General features: G+C 51.1%; 7 protein-coding genes across 7 annotated transcripts; 3 read left to right on the forward strand and 4 right to left on the reverse strand.

Moving 5' to 3' along the window:
- Nucleotides 1-1,430: 1,430 nt before the first annotated feature.
- On the reverse strand, nucleotides 1,431-5,245 carry UHO2_07249 (uncharacterized protein; the record flags this gene model as incomplete). The annotated part of the gene is made up of 2 exons (XM_041555065.1): nucleotides 1,431-1,442; nucleotides 1,754-5,245. The coding sequence occupies 2 exons, from the start codon at nucleotides 5,243-5,245 to the stop codon at nucleotides 1,431-1,433; spliced, it is 3,504 nt and encodes a 1,167-aa protein (XP_041410999.1).
- Nucleotides 5,246-5,614: 369 nt separating this feature from the next.
- On the forward strand, nucleotides 5,615-5,872 carry UHO2_07250 (uncharacterized protein; the record flags this gene model as incomplete). Its single annotated transcript, XM_041555066.1, has 2 exons — nucleotides 5,615-5,629; nucleotides 5,663-5,872. The coding sequence occupies 2 exons, from the start codon at nucleotides 5,615-5,617 to the stop codon at nucleotides 5,870-5,872; spliced, it is 225 nt and encodes a 74-aa protein (XP_041411000.1).
- A 414-nt stretch (nucleotides 5,873-6,286) lies between these two features.
- Nucleotides 6,287-9,550, reverse strand: UHO2_07251 (uncharacterized protein; the record flags this gene model as incomplete). The annotated part of the gene is made up of 1 exon (XM_041555067.1): nucleotides 6,287-9,550. The coding sequence occupies one exon, from the start codon at nucleotides 9,548-9,550 to the stop codon at nucleotides 6,287-6,289; it is 3,264 nt and encodes a 1,087-aa protein (XP_041411001.1).
- Nucleotides 9,551-13,342: 3,792 nt separating this feature from the next.
- UHO2_07252 (uncharacterized protein) lies at nucleotides 13,343-15,658 on the forward strand (the record flags this gene model as incomplete). The annotated part of the gene is made up of 1 exon (XM_041555068.1): nucleotides 13,343-15,658. The coding sequence occupies one exon, from the start codon at nucleotides 13,343-13,345 to the stop codon at nucleotides 15,656-15,658; it is 2,316 nt and encodes a 771-aa protein (XP_041411002.1).
- A 259-nt stretch (nucleotides 15,659-15,917) lies between these two features.
- Nucleotides 15,918-18,341, forward strand: UHO2_07253 (uncharacterized protein; the record flags this gene model as incomplete). Its single annotated transcript, XM_041555069.1, has 1 exon — nucleotides 15,918-18,341. One exon carries the CDS (start codon nucleotides 15,918-15,920, stop codon nucleotides 18,339-18,341), a length of 2,424 nt encoding a protein of 807 aa, XP_041411003.1.
- A 160-nt stretch (nucleotides 18,342-18,501) lies between these two features.
- Nucleotides 18,502-19,503, reverse strand: UHO2_07254 (uncharacterized protein; the record flags this gene model as incomplete). Its single annotated transcript, XM_041555070.1, has 1 exon — nucleotides 18,502-19,503. The coding sequence occupies one exon, from the start codon at nucleotides 19,501-19,503 to the stop codon at nucleotides 18,502-18,504; it is 1,002 nt and encodes a 333-aa protein (XP_041411004.1).
- An 839-nt stretch (nucleotides 19,504-20,342) lies between these two features.
- UHO2_07255 (uncharacterized protein) lies at nucleotides 20,343-21,142 on the reverse strand (the record flags this gene model as incomplete). The annotated part of the gene is made up of 2 exons (XM_041555071.1): nucleotides 20,343-20,523; nucleotides 20,613-21,142. The coding sequence occupies 2 exons, from the start codon at nucleotides 21,140-21,142 to the stop codon at nucleotides 20,343-20,345; spliced, it is 711 nt and encodes a 236-aa protein (XP_041411005.1).
- Between the last annotated feature and the right edge of the window lie 12 nt (nucleotides 21,143-21,154).

Genomic DNA, 21,154 nt, shown 5'->3' on the forward strand with positions numbered 1-21,154 from the left:
CTTAGGGAGGTGATTGTTCGCGTTAAGAAGCTGTGCAAGCAGGACTACATAGGGATAGCCTCCCTCTTGGCAGCTATAGGCTGGTTTGGGTGGCGAGGTAAGCTGCATCCCAACCAGGCACTACATTTCTCAATTCTGCTGGTACAGTTGTGTTGCACTCTTTCAATGCTGCTAGGGTCCAGTTGTAGATCGGATCGGGAACTTGCATTGGCTCGACCGATTCCGTGTCCTGCTGATCCGGTTGTGCGGTGCGAAACAAGATTCGGTATCCTTTCCAGACTTGACCCTCGGCCACAGAGGAGTGGAAGTGAGCAAGCGAGGTGGTGAAACAGGCACGTGAGAAAAGCCAGACTTCAACACCATCAGGTGAGGAGCAAGAGTGCAGAAGAAATCGACGTGCACCGTGCGATGCTGCTGAGTATTGCAGGCTGGAGAGCAGCGTTGCTATCCAGATCCCTTGCCGTTGGCACGACCTGGCGGCCAAGAGAGGTTGGATGAGGTATTTGCTCAGCTTGATCGTCGACCCAACCCCCCAGCCTGCAGTGCAAGAGGTTGGTGCGCCGGAACCAACTTCACCTAGAGCAGAGTGGCATGTTGAACATCGCATCACCTAGAAACAACAAACAGCATGAGGCAGTGTCAGCAAATCATACCATAGCCGCAAACAGCAAGACAAGTGTCAGTGAGGTGGAGCAAGTGCAGCAATGTACGTCAGCAGGGTAGACACGTCAACTGTGAACCTTTGCAGTGAGCAGGTGTTCTGTTCATTAGTCTCCGACTCACGTTTTCCCTTGCCGTTACCTCCTCAATACCTCTTCCTCTCTTCTCTGCAAGTCTGTTTGTTGCCCTCTATTGCACCCTTACCACTCCAATGCTTCTCTATCCTGTTGACGAGATGTGTCGGTCGATTTGGACCCGTACCAGACACAGCCCAGAAGGACGGCGGTGAAAAAAAAAAAAAAAAACCCCCAAGATCGACGCGTGTTGACACATCTCAGCAACAACAACAGAGCAGCGAGAATGCAGTAAAGTTGGCGGCAACAACAGTTCAAACGCGCGGAAAAAGGCAAGAGATAGGAGGTGCAAGCAGAAGGAATATTCATCTTGGACGATCGGTGTATCAGTCGACAATCCATAGGCTCCGCACTTGCTCTCTGAAAGAAGAGGGCAAGCAAAACGGGGAGGGGGATCGTCGACTTTCTATCCGGTCCTGCAAAGCCTGTCCGAAGAGCTCTACTTTGATATGATGTGAATGTGAGCAGATAAGATAGGGCTGCCAACAACTTACTGTCTGTACATCTTGGGTCTCGAAAGCGACCTTGGAAGAATCGAGCATCTGCCGGGGCAGCAAAAGGTAGGTATCTCCTACCCAAATAGTCTTTCTTTTCACTTGCTCTCCTTCCACACCGTCGTGAGGACCAGCTTGGATCTTACTGGAGAACCTAACCGCAGTCTCGGTCAGAGATCTGTTCAGTTCTTGATCGCCATGACACATCCAAGCGTCGACCAACTCTTCCCATCCTTCTGAAGGTAATGCTCTCCATTCTACACTCTTTCCCAGCCGAACCAGTACCAACTTTTCCCCGCTCTCCTCCTGCTTTGCACACACAGCACAGCACAACCCAACCACCGAACGCTGCTTGGCCGAGAGATACGAAGCTGAGAGAGGGAAATGCACGATTCCTTCTGCACGTGACTCTTCGGCTCCTGCTCTACGCTCTGCTTCTGTCAGGCTTAGCTTTACTCGACATACTGCTCCGCCGAGAGCAAGAGAGATTCTGCCAGACTGCGGCCAGGTTGCTGCAGCCGCCAGCTGAATGCGCACTCCCCCACTACCGCTGCTGGCAGGGGAGCTCACGTGATCACTGCTTAGCTTCCACTTCTCGCCTCTGCCGCCGCCACTGCCGGCACCACTACCGCTGCTGCTTTTGCGTTCATTCTCACTCGAGCTTTCACTCGCGCAAGAAACAACGTGAAGATTCACATTCGCATCAACCGGTGTGACATGCAATGTCCAACTCTGTCCCTCTTGCTCTTCGACGAGCGTATAATCCAACTGCACCTTATCCGTGTGTGATGGATGTGGTGAAGGGGCTTGAGTACGAGTCCAAAGGAGCACCGAGATGCTTCCTAGAGTATGTTGAGCTTCGGCAAAGTACTCGATTCCCAGATCGAGTTTAGACTGGAGCGATGGAGGAGCAGCAGTGATAGTAGCAGAGACAGGGTCCTTGTCAGCGGCATTGTTACGAGAGAGAGCCGAATACTTGATGCCAGTCAAAGAGTAGACGATCAAGTCGTTGCGACCACCAGCAAAGGCACTGGTAGCAGCAGCAGGGACAGAGGTAGAAGCGGAAGCACAGCCAAAAGAGTCAAGAGGCACGAGGCAAGCAGAAGCAGGGACGCCTGAAGACTTACCTGGACCAAGAGGCGAGAGACCATTCTCTCTCAGTTGCGACCGTGACCAAGCGGCTTGTGATGTATCGGATGGAGGTGGCGCGAGGGTATCAGCTGCAAAGGTGGCCGTAGTCTTGGTGGCCTTCTTTGGCGCGACGGGCGAGATGGACGTCAAGGGAGACTTGGGCCATGTCCGAGTAGCTGGGTTTGAACCTAGCATCTGCGAGCTGCGACGAGAACAAGTGTGACTGCTACCGCTGCTCATCATACTGACAGGACTGCGTGGCGAGTCAGGCGCTGTCGAGATGACTGAAAACCTGTGGTTTGAGTCCTTGGCCTCGACTTTGGAAAAGCTGTAGTTGTCGAGCATGCTGTCATCTTTCTCTTCGACACTAACGCGGGGATTGAGGCTGGCATCACGTCCACGAGGAGTGTCGTCGGCAAAGTCTATGGCTCGAAATCCAGTCTGAGCTGCCAGACGACTTGCACTGGTGTCGTTCGTGCCGTTGATGCGTGCCGAGCCCTCATTGAAGAGACTTGTAAGGGTTTCAGCGATGTCCGATTTGCTGCGCGAGTGCTGAGTAGCAGCACTGCGATGAACAGTGCTGGCCTGGCTTGGTGGCATAGCATGGCTGTCGTGCAGCTCAGGCATTTCCTTGGGCTTGACCTTGGTAGTGTCGTAGAGGGAAGCACGTCGCAGAGCGTTACCAATGCTAGCAATCGACAGCTTGCGATTCAACGCACTGGGAAGCAGCGATGACCCGATTCGAGAGTGGATCGAGCCACTGTGCTGCGAGCAAGGCCTAGTGAGCGTAGCAGGCATCTCGGACTCGGGCTGCGCCGTCATGACCTTGCGCGAGACTTGGACCATGGCAGGCCTGGGCATCTTGGCTGGCGAAGCGGTTCGCTCCACTTGAATGCGTGGCGAAGGAGCGGGTCGAGAAGGCTTGAAGCTGGGCGGATTGCTGCGTTGGTCGTTGAGACGCTTTGCATTCGAGTCGGCAAGACGGCCAATCATCTGGTTGAGCTGTGCCTCGCGCTGCTGCTCGGGCAAGAGGGCACGCTGGTTGTCGAGCTGAGGCATGACAGTTGACATGCGGTCGATAGAGCTCTGCACCATTGCCAAGTCCTCGGGAGTGCGAGCAGCATAGGCGCTGTGCTGAGCTGCGAGCTTGGAACGACGTCGCTCGAGCAAAGTCGGTGTCTCGAGCGCCTTTTTCGAGTCGCTGGCGAAAGCGCTCGAAGGGCCATCGTACCCAGGCAAGTCATCCGAGTCGGGTGTCTCGACGCCAGTAGTATCAGCTTCCTGATCAGCAAGGCGAGCAGCAGTCTTCTTGTCGCCCTGCGAAGCATAGCTGACAGCATGGTAGCCAGAGGCATGGTAGCCAGGGGCATGGTAAGAGTAGCCAGGCAACAATGTGCTGGAAGCGCTGTCGGTCTGCACAGAGAAGCGTTTGCGGTTGAATAAAGCAGTCGAGTCCGACTTTTCACCCACCGAAGCGGCGCGCGATGCCTGGTCAGAGCGAGGCGACTGTGGAGCGACAAGACCAGAGACCGGAGGCTGACGAGCGTACAGCGTCTCGATGGAGAAAGTGGAAGGCATCGTAGTGCTGGGAGATTGGCAAACAGTAGCCATGTCAAAGACCGACGGATCGATGTGCTGCTGCTCGGGCACAGAGGAGAGCAAACCAGCCTCGGCGAGCAGCTCGGATCGCTTTGCCTTGGTGGCGTCCGCCTCCTTCTGCTGCAATTCGACGAGAGCTTCATCGGATGAGGTGGGCAGAGTGCCGTGCGAGCTCCATGACCGACGTGGCTCGGACATGAAGGTGCTCGACCGTGGAGAGTGCTGCGATTGCGAGTAGTGCTGCTGCTGCTGCTGTTGTTGTTGTTGTTGTTGTTGTTGTTGTTGTTGTTGTTGTTGTTGTTGTTGTTGTTGTTGTTGTTGTTGTTGTTGTGAAGGCTGGTACGAGGAACGACGACGACGATGCAAAGATTCGGACCAGTGGAGCGTCCTTGGTGTTCGTGGTGGGCTTTCGACTGCAGCGCGAGCCATACGACGGTCCGACTGGACGAGACCATGGGTGAGTGTGTTGAGGTTAAGCAAGAGACCTGCCTGGCGAGCATCCTCGATGTTGCCCACGGCCAGCGTGAACCGGTCTACGAGCAAGACGAGACGTTGGAGGTCAGAGATCTGGTTGAAGCCGCTCTGATTGGCAAGTGCTGATCGGGCAAAGGTGGGTGACAATGGAGCATTGTGACCACCGATGCGACGCAAGGAGGCAAACATGTCATCGAGGATCTGTGTGATTTCCGAGTGAGGTGCGGTTGATGAAGAAGCATGCTCGAAGTGCGTCTGGGCGATCGAGTGAAGGATGCGCTGAAGCGACTCGAGCTGCTGGTTGCGAACATCACGAATCGCATTGTGAGCCGCTGCTGGATCGTAGTCGAAAGCGGCAGTTTCAGTGGGGTCTGCCATCTCTTCCAGCTGATCTTCGTTGTCACTGTGGTGTGCGATGATGTTGTTGCTAATGTGATGTGAGAGCTCGCTGCGTGAGCTTGTTGCTGTACATGGTTCGTCGGATGAAGAGCCCTGTCGGAGGGAGTTGGCTCTGCTACGTCGTGCTGCTGCGTCGGTCTGAGCTGCAAGAGCGAACTGCTGTTGCAATGCTTGTGGGCTGGGTAGATTGTCTTCTGGTTCGTGAGTGGGAACCGATGGAAGAAGAATGAATTGCGAGGTACGGATGATGGTGGGAGAAGAAGGAGTGAGGGGTGTGTTTGATGTGGAAGGGGAGCGACGTGTCGTAGCCAGAGCAGCTGGGCGCTGTGGCCTCTGCAACTCGAGGGTGGCCATGTTTGTTGGAAGTAGCTTTGCTGCTTGCACCTAAGACGGAGGGAGTAGGAGGACTGATGTCGCGGTTGACGGCTGAGTGAGGGTGGCGAGGATAGGGAGGTCTGTGGTGCTTAGTACAGTAGCCGAGGGAAGGCGCTGGCAAAGTGGAACAGAAGGCAAGGCAAGGTCGGTGGGGAAGGGGGAAGAAGGAAGGAATGTGAGAAGGCTCGTTTAGCGGACGAGGTATATATTGCAATTGTTGCGCAGGAATGAGGCAGAATGGATGTGGCGCTTAACAGAAGGCGTTGGATGGCGGCGAAGAGAGGAGAAGAAGCGATTCAGCTTATAGTCGTGGAGTGGAGCGAGATATGGAAGCATGCACTGCCAATGATGGTGTCCGGATGGGTTAGGGTCGATGGGTTAGGGTCGATGGGGTAGGGTAACAACGACGACGACGACGACGATGAGGACGATGAGGACGATGAGGACAATGAGGACAATGAGGACAATGAGGACAATGAGGACGATGAGGACGATGAGGACGATGAGGACGATGAGGATGATGAGGACGATGAGGATGATGAGGACGATGAGGATGATGAGGATGATGAGGACGATGAGGATGATGAGGACGATGAGGAGCAATGAAAGAAAGAAAGGGTTGAGAGAAAACTTATCGTGCGAATGGATACACACATGCACTTCCCCTCTTTCTCATTCCCTGTTTCCGGCCGAAAGAATTCATTTCATTTTGCTCCACATTGGCTGTCTGTGTTAGATCGAAAGCCACCAACAATGCCGATGATCCAAGAGAGTGAACGCCCGATCAAATTACAGATCGATGGAGGAAGCGCGTAGCTAGACAGCGACGTTTCTATGAGATGAGACACTTCGAAACCATCCCCAACTCCAGCTTCTATCTCACTGATGCCGATCGCCACAGAATCAGGCATAGGAAGAGGGGGGGAGGGGGGTTGACAGCCACAACACCCTACACCACCGGCTCCTGAGTGAGATAGACGAGACAGAACCGCCTTGTTATTCGTTCATAGCCCGAGTCAGTCAGCGTGACTTTGGCAGCTTGGAGGCGCTCCCCCTCGCCACAGCCTTTGCCCGAGTCTGAGGCAACTCTACCGCTTGACCACTACCATCGTTAGAATCACTCCCATGACCCTCCTGCGTCCCTTCCTCCTCCTCCTCCTCCTCTTCCTCCTCCTCTTCCTCCTCCTCTTCCTCCTCCTCTTCCTCCTCCTCCTCATCATCATCATCGCTCTCATCAAAACCCTGCATCCCCTCCTCTCCCAAATTCTCCCCCCTTCTAGGCATGCAATCTCTGCCACTTTGCCCTTTGGTCACCGCCCTCTGATCTAAACCTTTTCCATACTCGACCCCTTTCGCATCCGGAACCAATGTATTCCTCAAACTCTCGATCCAACTTTTCCTTCTTTTCTCCCTTGCCGTCATCTCGTCTGGATGGCTCTCTTGCTCGTCTAAGCGCTGGTGGGTGGTGGCGAGATGTGGAACACTCGCTTCGGTATGATGTGTTGGATCTGCAGCAGCTGTTGGATGAGATTTCTTGCGTAGAGCCGAGAGTTTGACACTTGAAAATATGCCACCTTTGTCAACACCATCTGCGTCGACCTCCCGTTGGTGAATGAGTTTCTGTCGATAAGGAAGCGGAAGATCACGTAGGATCTTAAAGCTGTCCGTATTGCCAATCTGTTCATTCTCTACACGAAGATTGTTCCAACATACCCTCCTACCCATTTCCACCAATGCTGCTAGAAAGGATCGTAAGGTTACACTTGCTCTTCCTGGAATGAGGTATATCACCCATATGCTCCTTCCCACCACATCAATCACTATGGATACATAATACACTGGTAGAGGGAAGGAAATTTCGTTTCGGAGGAGCAAGTGTTTTGCCCGAGGTTTGACAAGAGACCAATCCATCAACAAATCCCAGGCAATGTGCCAGAGTGAATAGATTGTTGCGAACAAGATCCACAAAGCCTGATCCACTCCAGCATTCGAGCCCTTACGGCGGTAATGCAGGTAGAAAAAGTTGTTGAGGATCGCAGAGCAGTACTTGCCGGCGTTTACAAGGTGTAGGTGGGTACGATATTCGCTATCCATCCAACGACGAATGCATTGTCCCAAACGCAGGACCGCGGGCATGGAAAGAAGAACAGAGGTCCAATAGGTCTTGTTGGGCCAACATCGATCGGGGTGAGCCCAATTGTGGTGGTATTCGCAACCGATATACCAAAAGTTGCTGATCGACCATGCGACTGAGTTCAGCTCGTCTCCTAGAAAGAAGTCTCGGAATTGGACCCTCTTACACCCAGCGGTCAAGACCCGAAAGAGGGATCTTGTGAACCACCACCTACCAGCGGGCATCCATATCGGCAGAGGGTTCAGCATGACAACGGCTGCAATGACCAACCATACTGTCGGCCAAGTCGTCGGGTATATAGCATCGGGAAACGGATTCACAAAGCTCACCCAAAAGCAGCATGACAACAAGAGCATAAGCAGCGCAGGGATTTCAAAAAACTGCCTATGATCCATGGTCGACCTCACATCCCATTCGAATATGAAGACCGTATTGATCCTCACTGCATGCCACCAAGCCAGATTCAATCCAAAGCCCAAAGCAAAAAGGGTGGGGATGAACTCTGCTCCATACACCCTCAACATCGCTGCCCACTGCGGCACTCTTCTCTGAGTCTCAGGCTTCATCGCCTCCACTAAGCCCGCTACAAGGGCACAGAGTGATATGCCAAGGTAGAAGCCACTGCGAAAGACGCTATAGTGATGGGTAGTATGATCTTCCCTAGCCCTGAGCCGATCGAGCGCCTGTTTACGGTTTCCATGTTCGAAATAGGCCGTGTAGATATCTTCAGTTGCACGACGAAGTTTTTCGATGCGATCCGAAGTGACGAGGATGGTGGGTGCCACTTTCTCACGATAGTAGAGGTCTGAGCAGGCAACGTTGACCGTTTTGCTGAACTTTTTCATGACTTTGGCAAAGCCGGTTCTATTGAGGATCTTGTAGTTGGTAAGGGTGTCGAGGAATCTATAGTACTCTAGAACGGCTGCTTTGAGCTTTTTGCGAGCAGCAGCGTATGCTTCCGGGTCGTGAGACATAGCAGCTGCTTTATTAGCCTCTCTAATCGCTGAATCCGTCTCGTCATCCCATCCACGCAAACTAGCTTGCATTGCTGCGAGAGCCAGTGTTCTTCTTCTGTCGCCTGCATCATCATCACTATCCTGCTGCTGCCGTTCGATGGAGAACCTCGGATGTTGACCGGCTGGTGTCTGCTTGCCTTTTAAACCGGGCAGAAATTTGAACCGATCCACAACTTCCTCGGTCAACAACTGCTTTCCTGCAATACTCGACAAGAGTTGCGAAAGCCTATTCTTGCGAGCCGAATTCAAGGGAGGATGGTGATCAGAAATGCTATACTTGGCACGATGCTCGCGCCGATGTTCAGCGAGTTCTTGGAGTTGGCGTGCCAGTTGGGTGAATTGTTTCGCTGCGGAAGCTTCTTGCGCTTCATAGAAAGCGACGATTCGTTCGAGTTCTGCATCGCACGCCGAAAAGAGTTTCGATTCTTGGCTATCGAAATGGGTCGAGATGAGTTCGGAGAGCGTGGACGCCGGTGCTTCAGCGCGCAAGGAACGAGTGGAGGAGGTTGTGCGGGGAACAAGTTGTCGTTTGCTCGAGGTGCTGGATGTAGTGGCTTTGCGAGAAGGGCCTACTGCGGCGGTAAAGGATGGAGGAGAGGAGGGGTCTGCATTGAGGTCATATCGGGCTTCAGTGCGAGGAGGGGATGTGGCTTCGAGCGGTTGCTGCTCTGATGTACTGGCTTTCGTATCTGCAGAGTAACTTGCTTGCGCTTCAAGATCTTGCGTTCCGCCTGTTTCGTCGGCGTCCTCCTGACCAAAATGATCCGATGAAAGCCTAAGCCCTGTTCCGGCCAAGCTCACTGGCGGAAGCTCTGGTAGCGCTGGAGCCGGGCCATGTGTTCCACCGTAGTCATTGCGCCGCAGATAGCCTGCACTGGAAGCAAGAGTGTCTTGTGCCTCTCGATCTGATGCGACTACCCTACGTCTGCGTGCAGCATTGGCGCTAGAACCAGCAACAGCAGTAGAAGAAGAGCCAGAACGGGCGCGAGCAAGGCCAAGCTCAGCTTCGAGTCGTAGGCGTGCTTCGCGATGCTCTGCGACACGCTTGATGAGTTTCTTGAGACCACGGTACTGGATGTATACCTTTTTCCATTCAGGCACTGTGTTTCCGCCTAGGTAGCGGGCGAACTTCATGGTGGGCAACAGTCCAGACAGAGTTCCGAGGCTTTGAAGCTCTTATTGGGGTCAACAGAGAGAAAAGCGGGTTGTCGTGGTCAAGGAGACATGATATCGTGTTGGAGTCCAGTGCTTCGATGAAAGAGGTTTGGAGGGACCGGAGGAATCAATGCTGGTGCGCGTGCTAGCTGGCGGGGCAATCCTACAGACGGACTATCTATCGTTGCAAGTGGAGCAAAGGCGATTCGAGCCGCCTGGCGGGTTATAGGATGGAGTGATCAAGGTGATGAGGAGAAGCTCAATGGATGCACAAAGAGAGTCGACGATTTCAATTACCGTTACACAACCCAAACCAAAAGCATTAAAAAGTCGCACAAAAAAGCGCTAAAAAAAAGGAGGCCAAAAAAGGGGGCCAAAAAAAGGGCCCAAAAAAGGTGCTGATGTTTTCGAAACAATGTTACATCGTATACACCAACAGTCCGGCAACTTGGGGCCCATGGTCTGTGCGTTTGATTGACAGCGTGTGGAGAAGCGAGTTGAGGGAGATGCATCGGCACTCCAACGAGATTCACAGGGTCCGCAGAGCGTTACAGAGCCCATGGAAGATAAGCAAGTCATCGATGAGATAAAGACACCTATAGGTGGTGACACATGTGGGATGCATAAGCATTGTCACACTAACATGCAGGAAGTGACAATGCAGGAGTGACACAAGGAGCAGCTCATCACTGGCTAACACATGTGGAAGAGATTGCCAAGCATATATAGATGACAATGTACATAGAAGCTAGTAGATAGAATTAACAACACAAACAAAAAAATGAAATTCCTCAACTGATTAAGAGTCTGAAGCTCAGCAGCTTCAAGGCACTTTGCCATCAAGATGCCACCCAGAGTAGACAGCATAGCCCTACTTGAACACACCATGCAAGTGATCAGAGAGGTTCACACTGACTGGAACAAAGACCAAATCCTGGAGCATGCCTTTTCTATGATGAACCTCCAACCAAACACCAGCCAAGTCGAAAAGATTCCAAAGTCAGTACTCAGCATTGTATCACAGATCGTCAAGCTCAACAAGAACAACTGGGCCATCTGGGAGCCCATGTTTATGGACTGCATATGGCCCATCAAGAATGCAAAGCAGATCCTTACCAGGGAAATATCTAGCAACCACATGGACTACAATGAAGAACTAAATAGTCACCTGTTAGGCCTCATCCTGTCATCATGCAATCACAGTCCTGAAAGCAGTATTCATACATACACCATCCGAGAACAAGGTGAAGAAGAGCAACTTGGCTCTACACTGTACAAGAAGCTCAAAACAGCACTCACAATCAATGACGAAGTTAAACTCTCTGCCATTCACAACTGAGTGCATGAGATCAAGTTAGTCCACCAAAATGTCATCAACCTTGGAAAGGAACTAGATCGAATTTGGAATGATGCTGCGAGGCTGGGCAGTCACATGGATGAAAAGCTCAAGAAGTCCACCCTCTACCACTGCATCAAGGATGACTGGCTATACACCCAAACTGTAGATTCCCTCAAGGCTGCTCAACCCGGTTGCAACTACAAATATGCATACCATGCACTAGCCAAGAAGCACCAAGAAGCTGAGCTCTCAGGTTGTATCTGAGCTGCAGCCAGAGTTACGAGCAATAGAAGTTCAACAGGCCAAGCTGGCAAGCATAGACAGGTTCTCAACCAAGAGGGCTACAATAGGGGTAGGCATGACCCTGCAAACCCTAATGAACCAGCCAAGTGCTATAAGTGTAGGCAACCCAGGCACATCACAATCAATTGCACCAGCAGTCAGGAGTGAACTCCTACTCAGCAGGGATAGGGACTCGGGTGCACCCTTTTCGTAAGCAACACTGGTGTCACGGGAGCCGGTCGGCCGAAATGGAGTCTGTGCCATCTGCACAGACAGAGAGGTTAAATCGGTTGAAGGGCAGTGTAAGAACCTGACTCAGCAGTTCCCAAGGAGATCCAGTAGGAGACTGTAACTTGCTGGACATCGGGGACTACTGGCGGCAGGAACAGATAGGAGGGTTGTTGAGTAACACCACTCTGTGGTGCACATGGAGGTCATTGTCGTCGATCGACGATGATCAGACATGTGATGAATTGCTAGGGAACAATCACTCTGGAAGTGTGGTTGGTTTGGCAGCTTGGGAAGGTGCTGAAGTCAGCCTTACCAAGCAAGCCCTGAGTGGTGCCACATGCAGGTTGTGTGGTGGCGCTAGATCGTGTCCTTGATGCAGCATGGTATATATACTATCTCCCCATGCTATTCGATGAGCAGGGACTCATCCACTCTACAACAGAAAACCTTCACAGTTATCATAGCTGTACATTCTACTACATGGACAGTAACCTTCTTTCTACGTCACACAACACAATATCATCTATTGCGACCATTACAAGTCTGAGCCTTCGTCATCGAATGAAGAGTATTGTAAATGACGTCATCGACAACTACATCGGCGCTGTAGCACCTCCACTACAGGTGGAACCTCCACCGTGGGCCTGGAACCCCCACCAGTCCCTATAGCGACCGCTGACAATTCAATGGCTGAGCACTAGCTCCGTCACTCGCAGTACTATGCCGACGTCTTGACACTTGTGCCGGGGTTGTACTACTCCATCGCTAGGAGCTGACCTTGCTGCATTACCTCTGTACAGAGTGCCGACAGCAGTCAGTTGACATCCATTCCTTGGGCCTCACTCATTGGGTATCATGGATAACCGTTCAAGAGAACTTCCTCACTGGTTCTCCAGGAAGTACACTCAGGCTACCCTCTCTATTGGGACTCACTGAGTTCCGCTGAGACGGCCCATTCTGCAGAGAGTCAGGTGTTAGGCACACGACCGCTGACAACTGGCAACCATAACCAAAACAGTACATGGATTGCCAACTCTGGAGCTACACATCACATGGTACATGATGAGGATAAGCTCATTGCTCCAACGCTGAAGCAAGGATCCATAGACACTGCAGGGCATGAATGGTTGCAAGTGCAGGCAATAGGAGATGCAACCTTGCAAGTTGGAGACATTAAAATACCCCTCACAGATGTACTTTATGTTCCTGACCTTAGCAAGAATCTATTGTCTGTTCCAGCATTAACTGAAGATGGTGCACAAGTGATATTTGAAGAATCTGGAGCTACAATACTCCAACATGACAGAAGCATGGTTAAGAGTAAGACCAACCAACGCCAGAAAAGATGGGAAGTTCATGCCGACTCCCTAGTGGCACAGCTCAATGACCCCCTTGAGGGCATTGATGATAACATGACACCAGCAAGGCCTGCAAGCCACACGACAAGCAAACTATGGCACAAACAATTCGGCCATCCCAGCAGAAATAAAACCCAGCAAATCCAAGCTCACTACCTAGGAAGAGAAACACAGCTTGAGCACAACTCAAAAGACTGCAATAGTTGCAGTCAGGCAAAGCAAACACATGCAAGAATGGCAAGCAGCAAGACAGAATGAGTGCAAGCACCATTAGAATTAATACACATTGACCTAATGACAGATCTACAAGGCCACCCCAACTATCATCATGTGCTAGTAGTTGTAGACAATGCCTCATCATATGTATTTGTGAGACCGCTCCTCAGCAAAGCAGAAGCGTTCCCCACCTTAAAAGCATGGATCAAAAGGGCAGAGGTAATGATGGACTGCATGCTAAAGTGCATCTGCAGCAACAATGGAACGGAATGGTCAAGCTTGGCAGCAGAGGAATGGAAGAAGGAGGCAGGGTTTAAATGGCAGAAAACAACCCCATATGTCAGCATGCAAAATGGAAGAGCAGAACGCACCATCAGATCGCTACAAGAAAAGATGCAAGCAATGCTCATCCAAAGATTGGTGCCAAAGGGTTTATGGCCCTATGCCATCATGGCTGCTGGACATGTACTTAACTTGACACCATCAGCAAATGCTAACAGAATTCCATATGAAGACTTTCATCATACAATGGCTCACGGCTTGGCAAAACAATTGCATGTCTTTGGCTGTCTCGTGTGGGTTCACCTCCCAAGGAAAGATCATGCAGGCAAGCACAGTGCGAGAGCCATACCAGGAATCATGATCAGTTATGACGACGAGCACAAGGGATGGAAATTCCACACTCCAGAACACACACCATCTATCCGATGGAGTAACTCAGCTACATTTCATGAAGATAAAGGCTGGCATGATCGACCCAAAGAAAGGAGCCCACTGCAAATTGGATTTGAAAATCTAGAGGCAGAGAGTACCAGATCAGAGACCATCGACCATGAACCCATACTAGAGCCAGAGGAGATCAACATACAAGACATTCTCAGGGAGGCCAATACAACCACCATGAACCTTACACCAACTTTGAGGGAAGCACTTGACAGTGACGAGGCACAGCAATGGCAAGAAGCCATATGCAAGGAGTTAGATGGGCTCGAAGCCATGGGGACTTGGGAAATTGTGGACATACCACCAAACACCAAACTCGTCAACTCTAAGATCGTCCTCCATCTCAAGCTGGATGCCGATGGGGTACCTGTCCGACATAAAGCAAGACTTGTAGCACGAGGATTCACACAACGAGAGGGTATAGACTTCGAAGAAACTTTTGCACCGGTGGCACCACTCAGTGCGATAAGAGCCCTGTTGTCACTGGCAGTGGAGCGGGACTGGGAGGTCCATCAACTTGACATCACGATGGCCTACCTCAACTCCACACTCAAGCACGTCATCTATATGAAACCGCCGGAAGGAGCAAAGGTACCAAAAGGAAAAGCTTATTGGGTAGTAAAAGGGCTATACAGACTCAAGCAATCAGGACAGGAGTGGAACATGGAGTTCGATAAGTTCCTGCAGTGCTCAAACTTCCATAGGCTCAATTGCACACCATGTATCTACACCAGAGGAAAGGAGGACAACTTTGCAATAGTGGTTATCTATGTTGACAATACATTAATTATATCTCCAAAACTGTCAACAGTCAAGCAAATTAAGAGGGAGATAGGCAAGAAGTGGAAAATGGAGGAGGGCAGCAATGTATCCCATTTTCTTGGGATCAAGATCTCCAGAGACTGCAAGGCAAAGACTATGGACCTCATGCAAACCAGCTATGTCAAGCAGCTATTAAACGAGCATTTAGATAAACGTAGAAGGAAATCCAGCATACCACTCCAGGACATCCCAATACCAGAGATGACAGCAAGCATAGCCAAGCAGATGGAATACCCACAAATCATTGGCAAACTCCTATGGCTTTCAAACAGAACATGTCCGGACATCAGCCAAGCCATGGGTGTCCTTGCATGCTACATGACACAACCATCGAAGGAACATTACAACGCAGCACAGAGAGTGCTCCAATACTTGGACTGCACCCAGGACATCCACTTGCAATATGGTAGCAACAAGCAACAAGATTTTCTGGTAGTGCATAGTGACATGAACTGGGCAAGTGACACCACAGCACAATGTAAGAGCTCGTCAGGGTCAGCAGTTTTCATACATGGAAATCTGGTAGCATGGAAGTCTGCACTACAGCACTGCACTGCCTTATCGGCAGTAGAAGCAGAATCCGTAGCAGCAACTGAGGCCACACGAGAAATTCTCTTCTTTGGACACCTCTTCAAGGCCATTGGGGTTGACATTGGTACCCCCATAATTTTCTCAGACAACACAGGCACCATCCAAGTAAGCAAAGACCCCACACAACATTGGAAGTTGAAGCATATCGACACCAAATACCATTTCATAAGAGACAACATACAAGATGGAAAGGTCAAAATCAAGTACATCGGCACTGAAGATAACTTAGCAGATATCTTTACCAAACCAGTGGGCAAGGAGGCATTGCAATGCACACAACGAGGGTTAGGACTAACACCACAGCAAGGTACAGCAGCTCAGCAGCCAACTGCCTCGCCGCTGAGGGAGACAGTTGAGGGAGACACATCAGCACTCCAACGAGATTCACAGGGTCCACGGAGCATTATGGAGCCCATGGAAGATAAGCAAGTCATCGATGAGATAAAGACACCTATAGGTGGTGACACATGTGGGATGCATAAGCATTGTCACACTAACATGCAGGAAGTGACAATGCAGGAGTGACACAACAAGTGGCTCAACACAGGCTAGCACATGTGGAAGAGATTACCAAGCATATATAGATGACAATGTACATAGAAGCTAGTAGATAGAATTAACAACACAAACAAAAAACGAAATTCCTCAACTAAGCGACACCTTGCTCTTGCACCAACACCACCACCGTCCCTTCCCCCCCCATCACAGAACACACACACACACACACACACACATACTGTCGCCTGCCTCTACGGCAAGCACAGTGACGAACACCTCTGCCGCCATGTCTCGGTCGCTCCGTACGCGTCCCATGACGCTATACGCACAAGAGGGCCAGCAACCAGTCATCCCACCCGTCCCTACCGCTTCCTCCTCCTCATCGACATATCCCAAGGATGCCTCCTCCTCGCAACAGCAAAACAGTTTACGCTACGGTGCATACGCAGCCTCTGGGCCCGCCGAGAGCAGTGGCAAGCATGGCACGAGTAAAGTCCTCAAAAAGTCCAAAAAGAACGCTTCTGAGGTAGGCAGCAATCTCAAAAAGCGTCTCTCTATGCGCTATGCCGAACCTACACAACTTGGTCCCGGTGGATTCTCCGCTATCCCTGCCCTCCCTTCCCTCCCACCGATGCCTGAGATTCATATCGATGATCAACCACACCATGACACCGACAAGCGCTATCTACCGGCTATTGGAGAGAGTTCGAAGGACGCAGCTTATGATGCAGACGAGAAGGAGCTAGAAGCGATGCGCAAGAGCTGCGAAACAACGCGTACTCGCACTGATGTCTTCCAAGGGGACCCTGCAGTAGATGTTCAGCTGCTAAGCGCATCGGAATTTGATCCTCAGGCATACCTCAGGGCTAAATTAAGCCATCATACAGAATCAAGTCTGCGAGCATTCAAGAGCTCGCTTGCCGCAGCCAAAGATGCTGCTAATGACGATCTCAAAAAGCAAGTGTTCAAGAACTATGGCGAATTCATTACGATCAGCAAAGAAATTGCGACGTTGGAAAACGATATGTTGGAACTCAAAGAATTGCTTTCGGAATGGAAGCAACTTCCTCAAGCACTCGAGCTCGATGACTCTTCCAGCACTTGTTCCTTCTCCGACTCTTTCTCTCGCCCAAAAGCATCCACTAAAGCCAACAGAACTAGTACAATTGATTTGCAACAAATCTACCGTGCCCAAATCACTTCTCTATGGGAAGGCATCGAGGGATCGCAAAAGTTCCTACCCTATATTCCAGGTCGACATCTCATAGCTGAAGCTTCTAGCTTTACCGAACTCAACGCTGCTACCTACAAACCTCAGCAGTCTGTTGCGCTATTCTTGCTGGATGACCTATTGTTGATTGCAACCAGGAGAAAGAGGCAGATGAGTAGTAAAGTGCGGTTGGTAGCGGAGAGGTGTTTTAGTTTGGCAGAGATCCTGGTGATTGATTTGAAAGATGGCGGAGATTTGACCAATGCGATCAAGATCAAGCGTGGTAGGCAGAGTTTTGTCTATAGAACGGATAGGGGCGAGGATAAAAGGGCATTGTTGAATGCCTTTAGGCGCGTAGCCGAGGAGTTGGCCAAGAAGAGAAGGGATGAGAGTGAGTTTGGCGCCGAGAAAAGGAGGGAGAGTACCTTGTTGTCTTCTCCGGGTCAATTGGATGCCTTGACTATCGGCGCGAGTGGAGGTGGAAGGGGTAAGGCCTTAGATGGCGGATTGTTGACTCCTATCGGTGAAGATGGGCCAGAGGATCGTGGAGGCCTCATGGCGGCGGCAGCAGCCTCGGCGGCCTCAGAACGGAAAGATCCGGGAAGATGGAACAATGATTTCTCGGACGAGCTGAGCGTTTGCATCGCCTTGAGGGAATGGGATCAAGCAGTCAGCCTCATCGAAAAAGGACGGGCGGTACTTTCCACCTATCCTTCCCCATCCTCTCGCTCTCCTTCTTATATCGATCTCTCATCTAAACTCTCCACTCGTACGTCAGAGTTGATTGCGGCGATCTCATCCGACTTGCACCGCTCCAATCTGAAAAAATCCTCGGTCGTTCGCAATGCATCCTACCTCCTGCGTCTAGATCAAGGTGAAAAAGCACGAGAGCTCTTCCTCGACGCACGTACCCAACTTCTCAACAAGCGTACACGACAGATCAAGTTCGAAGGAGATACAGGTTTGTATATCAGCGAACTGGGCATCGTCTTTTTTACACTGATTAAGAATACGAGCGAATGGTATATGTCGGCCTTCAAGGATGGTAGGATGGCGAGCGGGTTTGTAGAGTGGGCTTGCGAGAGGGTGGAGGAGTTTGCTGAGTTGTTTCGGAGGCAGGTTTATACGAGTAATAGTGGTGCGGAGGAGCAAGAGGAGGCGCAAGCCTTGGTGAGCGAGGTCAAGGAGATCAGTTTCAGGTTGGCAAGTCAGCTGAAGGAGGTCGGATTGGATTTTTCTTTCCTGTTGGAGCAACTACTCCAGGCTGAGCCGGGCAAAGTCAGTCCAGAAGAGGTGCAGAAAGCGGCGGGAACGAGAGGAGATGGAGGAGGAGGAGGTGAAGGAGGAGGAGGAGGGGGGATCGTCATTCCGAAAGTGGTGTTGACTAGGTCGAGTAGGATTGGAATGGAGGCTGAGATGGGCAAGGAAAGGGAAGGAAGGAGAGCGCAAGTGACGTCGGCACAGGAGTTGAGGCGGCAGAGTGTCATGCATCCTTCTTAGCCTAGCATAGAGGATTACAGTTAGAATTGCAGTGACACTCGTCTTGGAAGCAAAGTCTGTCGCACATTGACACACAGCCAGACGCACTTGCTGGCTATCACAAAAGCCGTTTTGGTTGCTAATCATACAAAAGCCGCTTGTCCTTGGTGAGAGGTAAGGATCAAGCAGGAGCAATCTTGGGCTTACCTGGAACGACAATCTCTCCCTCGACCGCTCTTGCCTCGATGCCAATCCTGGGTAAGATGTGATGGTACCTTTCTGGGCTCTTTCTCTTCAAATACTTCAAGATCTTTACCCTTTGGTGGGTTAGAAGAGTCATGCTCCTCCTGTTCGAGTTATCGTGTTTGTTAGCCTGCATATGCTCGTGCAGGTTTCTAATCCTATATGTCAGCACAGCAGCCTGAACCTCTGGCGATCCAGTATCCGAACCTTTACCAAAATGCGAGATGATCCTTCTGATGTTTTCCACCTGGATACCTTTGCCGGAGGCGTTGCGGAGGTCGAGGATTCGAGCCAGGTTTTCTTCGTTGGCTTTTTCCTCGGATTGAACTTTCGAGTATTCGGATTGGAAGGCTTCTAGATCGGCTTGATTTACAGTACCCCTAATCAACGCTCCGAGGTTCGAGGAGTCAAGGATGCGATCTTTGACCATCACTTGGGGCAGGTCTTGGAAAAGGAGCTGACGGTCTTGGCGGTCCAAACCAAAGTTGAGCCGTCCTGGACCTCCGAGTGTAGCTGCATCTTCGGCTGAGGCGGAGTCGAATGCATTTTTGGAGGGAGAAGCAGCATTTGGAGGCGAGAGGGAGACGAGGTTTCCACGACGATCTTCTTTGACACCCCAGATGGTTTCTTTGTTGAGGATGATGGATGCCAGTTCGGATTGCTCCCATGTTTTTGGGTTTGTGGCTTGATGACCGAGGACAACGTCGGGTTTGGAAAATTCGAGCATGCGGACTTTGAGGAAGCGCTGTTCGAGGTTGGCCTTGCGTTTCAAGCGAGCCGTACGCTTCTTGCGCGATTCGGAGAGGAACGGGGTTGTGGAGAAGCTAGCGGAGGGTGCGAGACTGTACGAAGTTGATGGAAGAGCAGAGGCGAGAGAGGTGAGGTTGATTGCGCTGGATCGCGTAAGGCATCGCGAGCAAGAGGCTGTGATCCCCGTCATGGTAGCTTGTGGTAAGCAGGTCGGGTTGAGAAGGTGATGTAGGTGATGTAGGTGACGATGATATGATGGTGAGCAAGGAAGGATCGAGATCAGCTTGGAAGAGCGTTTGTCTGCCTTTGACCTTTTTCTCTTTGCACAAGCTCTCGATTGTTCTTCTCGCACGATACAAAATTCTCGCACGATAAAACGTCTCGCACGATAGAATTGCCTTGTCTGACCCGCCCTCGATCATACTGAAAGAAAGAAAAAAAAAATGAAAAAATGAAAAAATGAAAACAAAAATGCCACTTTTTCTTGGAGAAATGCAGAGTATATATATAGGCTCTGCTCGCTCGTGCAACCTCTTCCTTCTTCTCTTCGATCAAAAACTAGTGTACGTAGCCGACCGACACCTTTTGGACCGCTCGCAACGATCTTGTTTGCATCTGCAACAGCATCACTGACTCGCTCCTACGCTCTCTCTCTTCTCATCTCATGCGCCAACACAGCTGCCAGCCACACCCACTCGCGACTGCCTTGGTAACACAAGGTGCTTGGCGAGCTTCTATTCGGGTGCCAGGGCTTTTCATTCTTACGAGGACGAGGAGCCGTGGTGGACGAGATCGTTGTGATATCCCAGAACGCTATAGGAATCTGTCGTCACCGTGTACCAGATGGTACGATGGAGCCAAACTGTTCTGGGACATTTTACCCTTTGCCTCTCATTCCTTTCTCCTTTCTCTTTTCCTGTCCTTGACCTCCTTGTTGTTCCCCGGATCTTGTTTCAGTATTGATCTCCAAACAAGCATTTTGCCTGATTCAAACAGCAAGATAGACGGTGCGTAGGCATTCCATTGAGATCAACGAGGCTGTTGTCTTGACTTGGTCGTCTCGTTTGCCGGTTTCAAGTTGGGTTTGGCAGGCAGCGATGCCTTTCCAGTACCACTCGGCATTGAGCTCGACGGTGCTGCGGTTGGCGGAGCTTTCGCTTGTCGCATCTTGGCCAACTTTGCTTCCATGGCGGCGATCTTGGCATCAGTCCTGTTCGGTAGCAAAGCGATGAGTAAGCCGGTCAGTTGCGTGCGTGCGTTGCATTTCCCCTCACTGTCCCTTGGTGTGTAGCTACTTACCCATGCCGCTGTTTCGCCTGTCTACTGATCTTGATCGTCTCGTTCTCTGCTCCTGCTCTCCGATCTCTTCGTTGCGGGCCTACTGCTCCACTCGCAGCGCCGCTCTCATCATTTTTGCTCGCAAACTTGACCGAGATCTTCCTACCTCTGAGCGTCTTGTCATGTGCCCCTACCACCGCTTCTAAAGCTTCCTGGGCTGAGGCATATTCAACAAAAGCATAGCCACGAGCTTGTCCACGTTGTGGTCCAGACTTGTGGAAGAGGAAGTCAAGTTTTGAGATTTTGCCGAACTTCGAAAAGGTAGAGATGAGAGTGTACTCGTCTACTGTTGCGTGTAGGTTGCCTATGTAGAGACGGCTTTCGTGCTTGCCGGCCGTCTTAGACGAGGTTGGAGTGCAAGCTGAAGGTGCCGAGCAAGACGTGGTTGGTCGGGTCAGGTACGTGTTTGCGTTTGCATTTGCGTTTGCTCTTGAGCCCGAGAGAGACTCGAAGCTTGTCAGTGGCGGGGTGTTGTCCGCCGTGGTGTGCATGTGGATTGTGTG

This window comes from Ustilago hordei, assembly GCF_900519145.1.
Source record: "Ustilago hordei strain Uho2 genome assembly, contig: UHO2_contig_25, whole genome shotgun sequence".
Classification (NCBI taxonomy): Eukaryota; Fungi; Basidiomycota; class Ustilaginomycetes; order Ustilaginales; family Ustilaginaceae; genus Ustilago; species Ustilago hordei.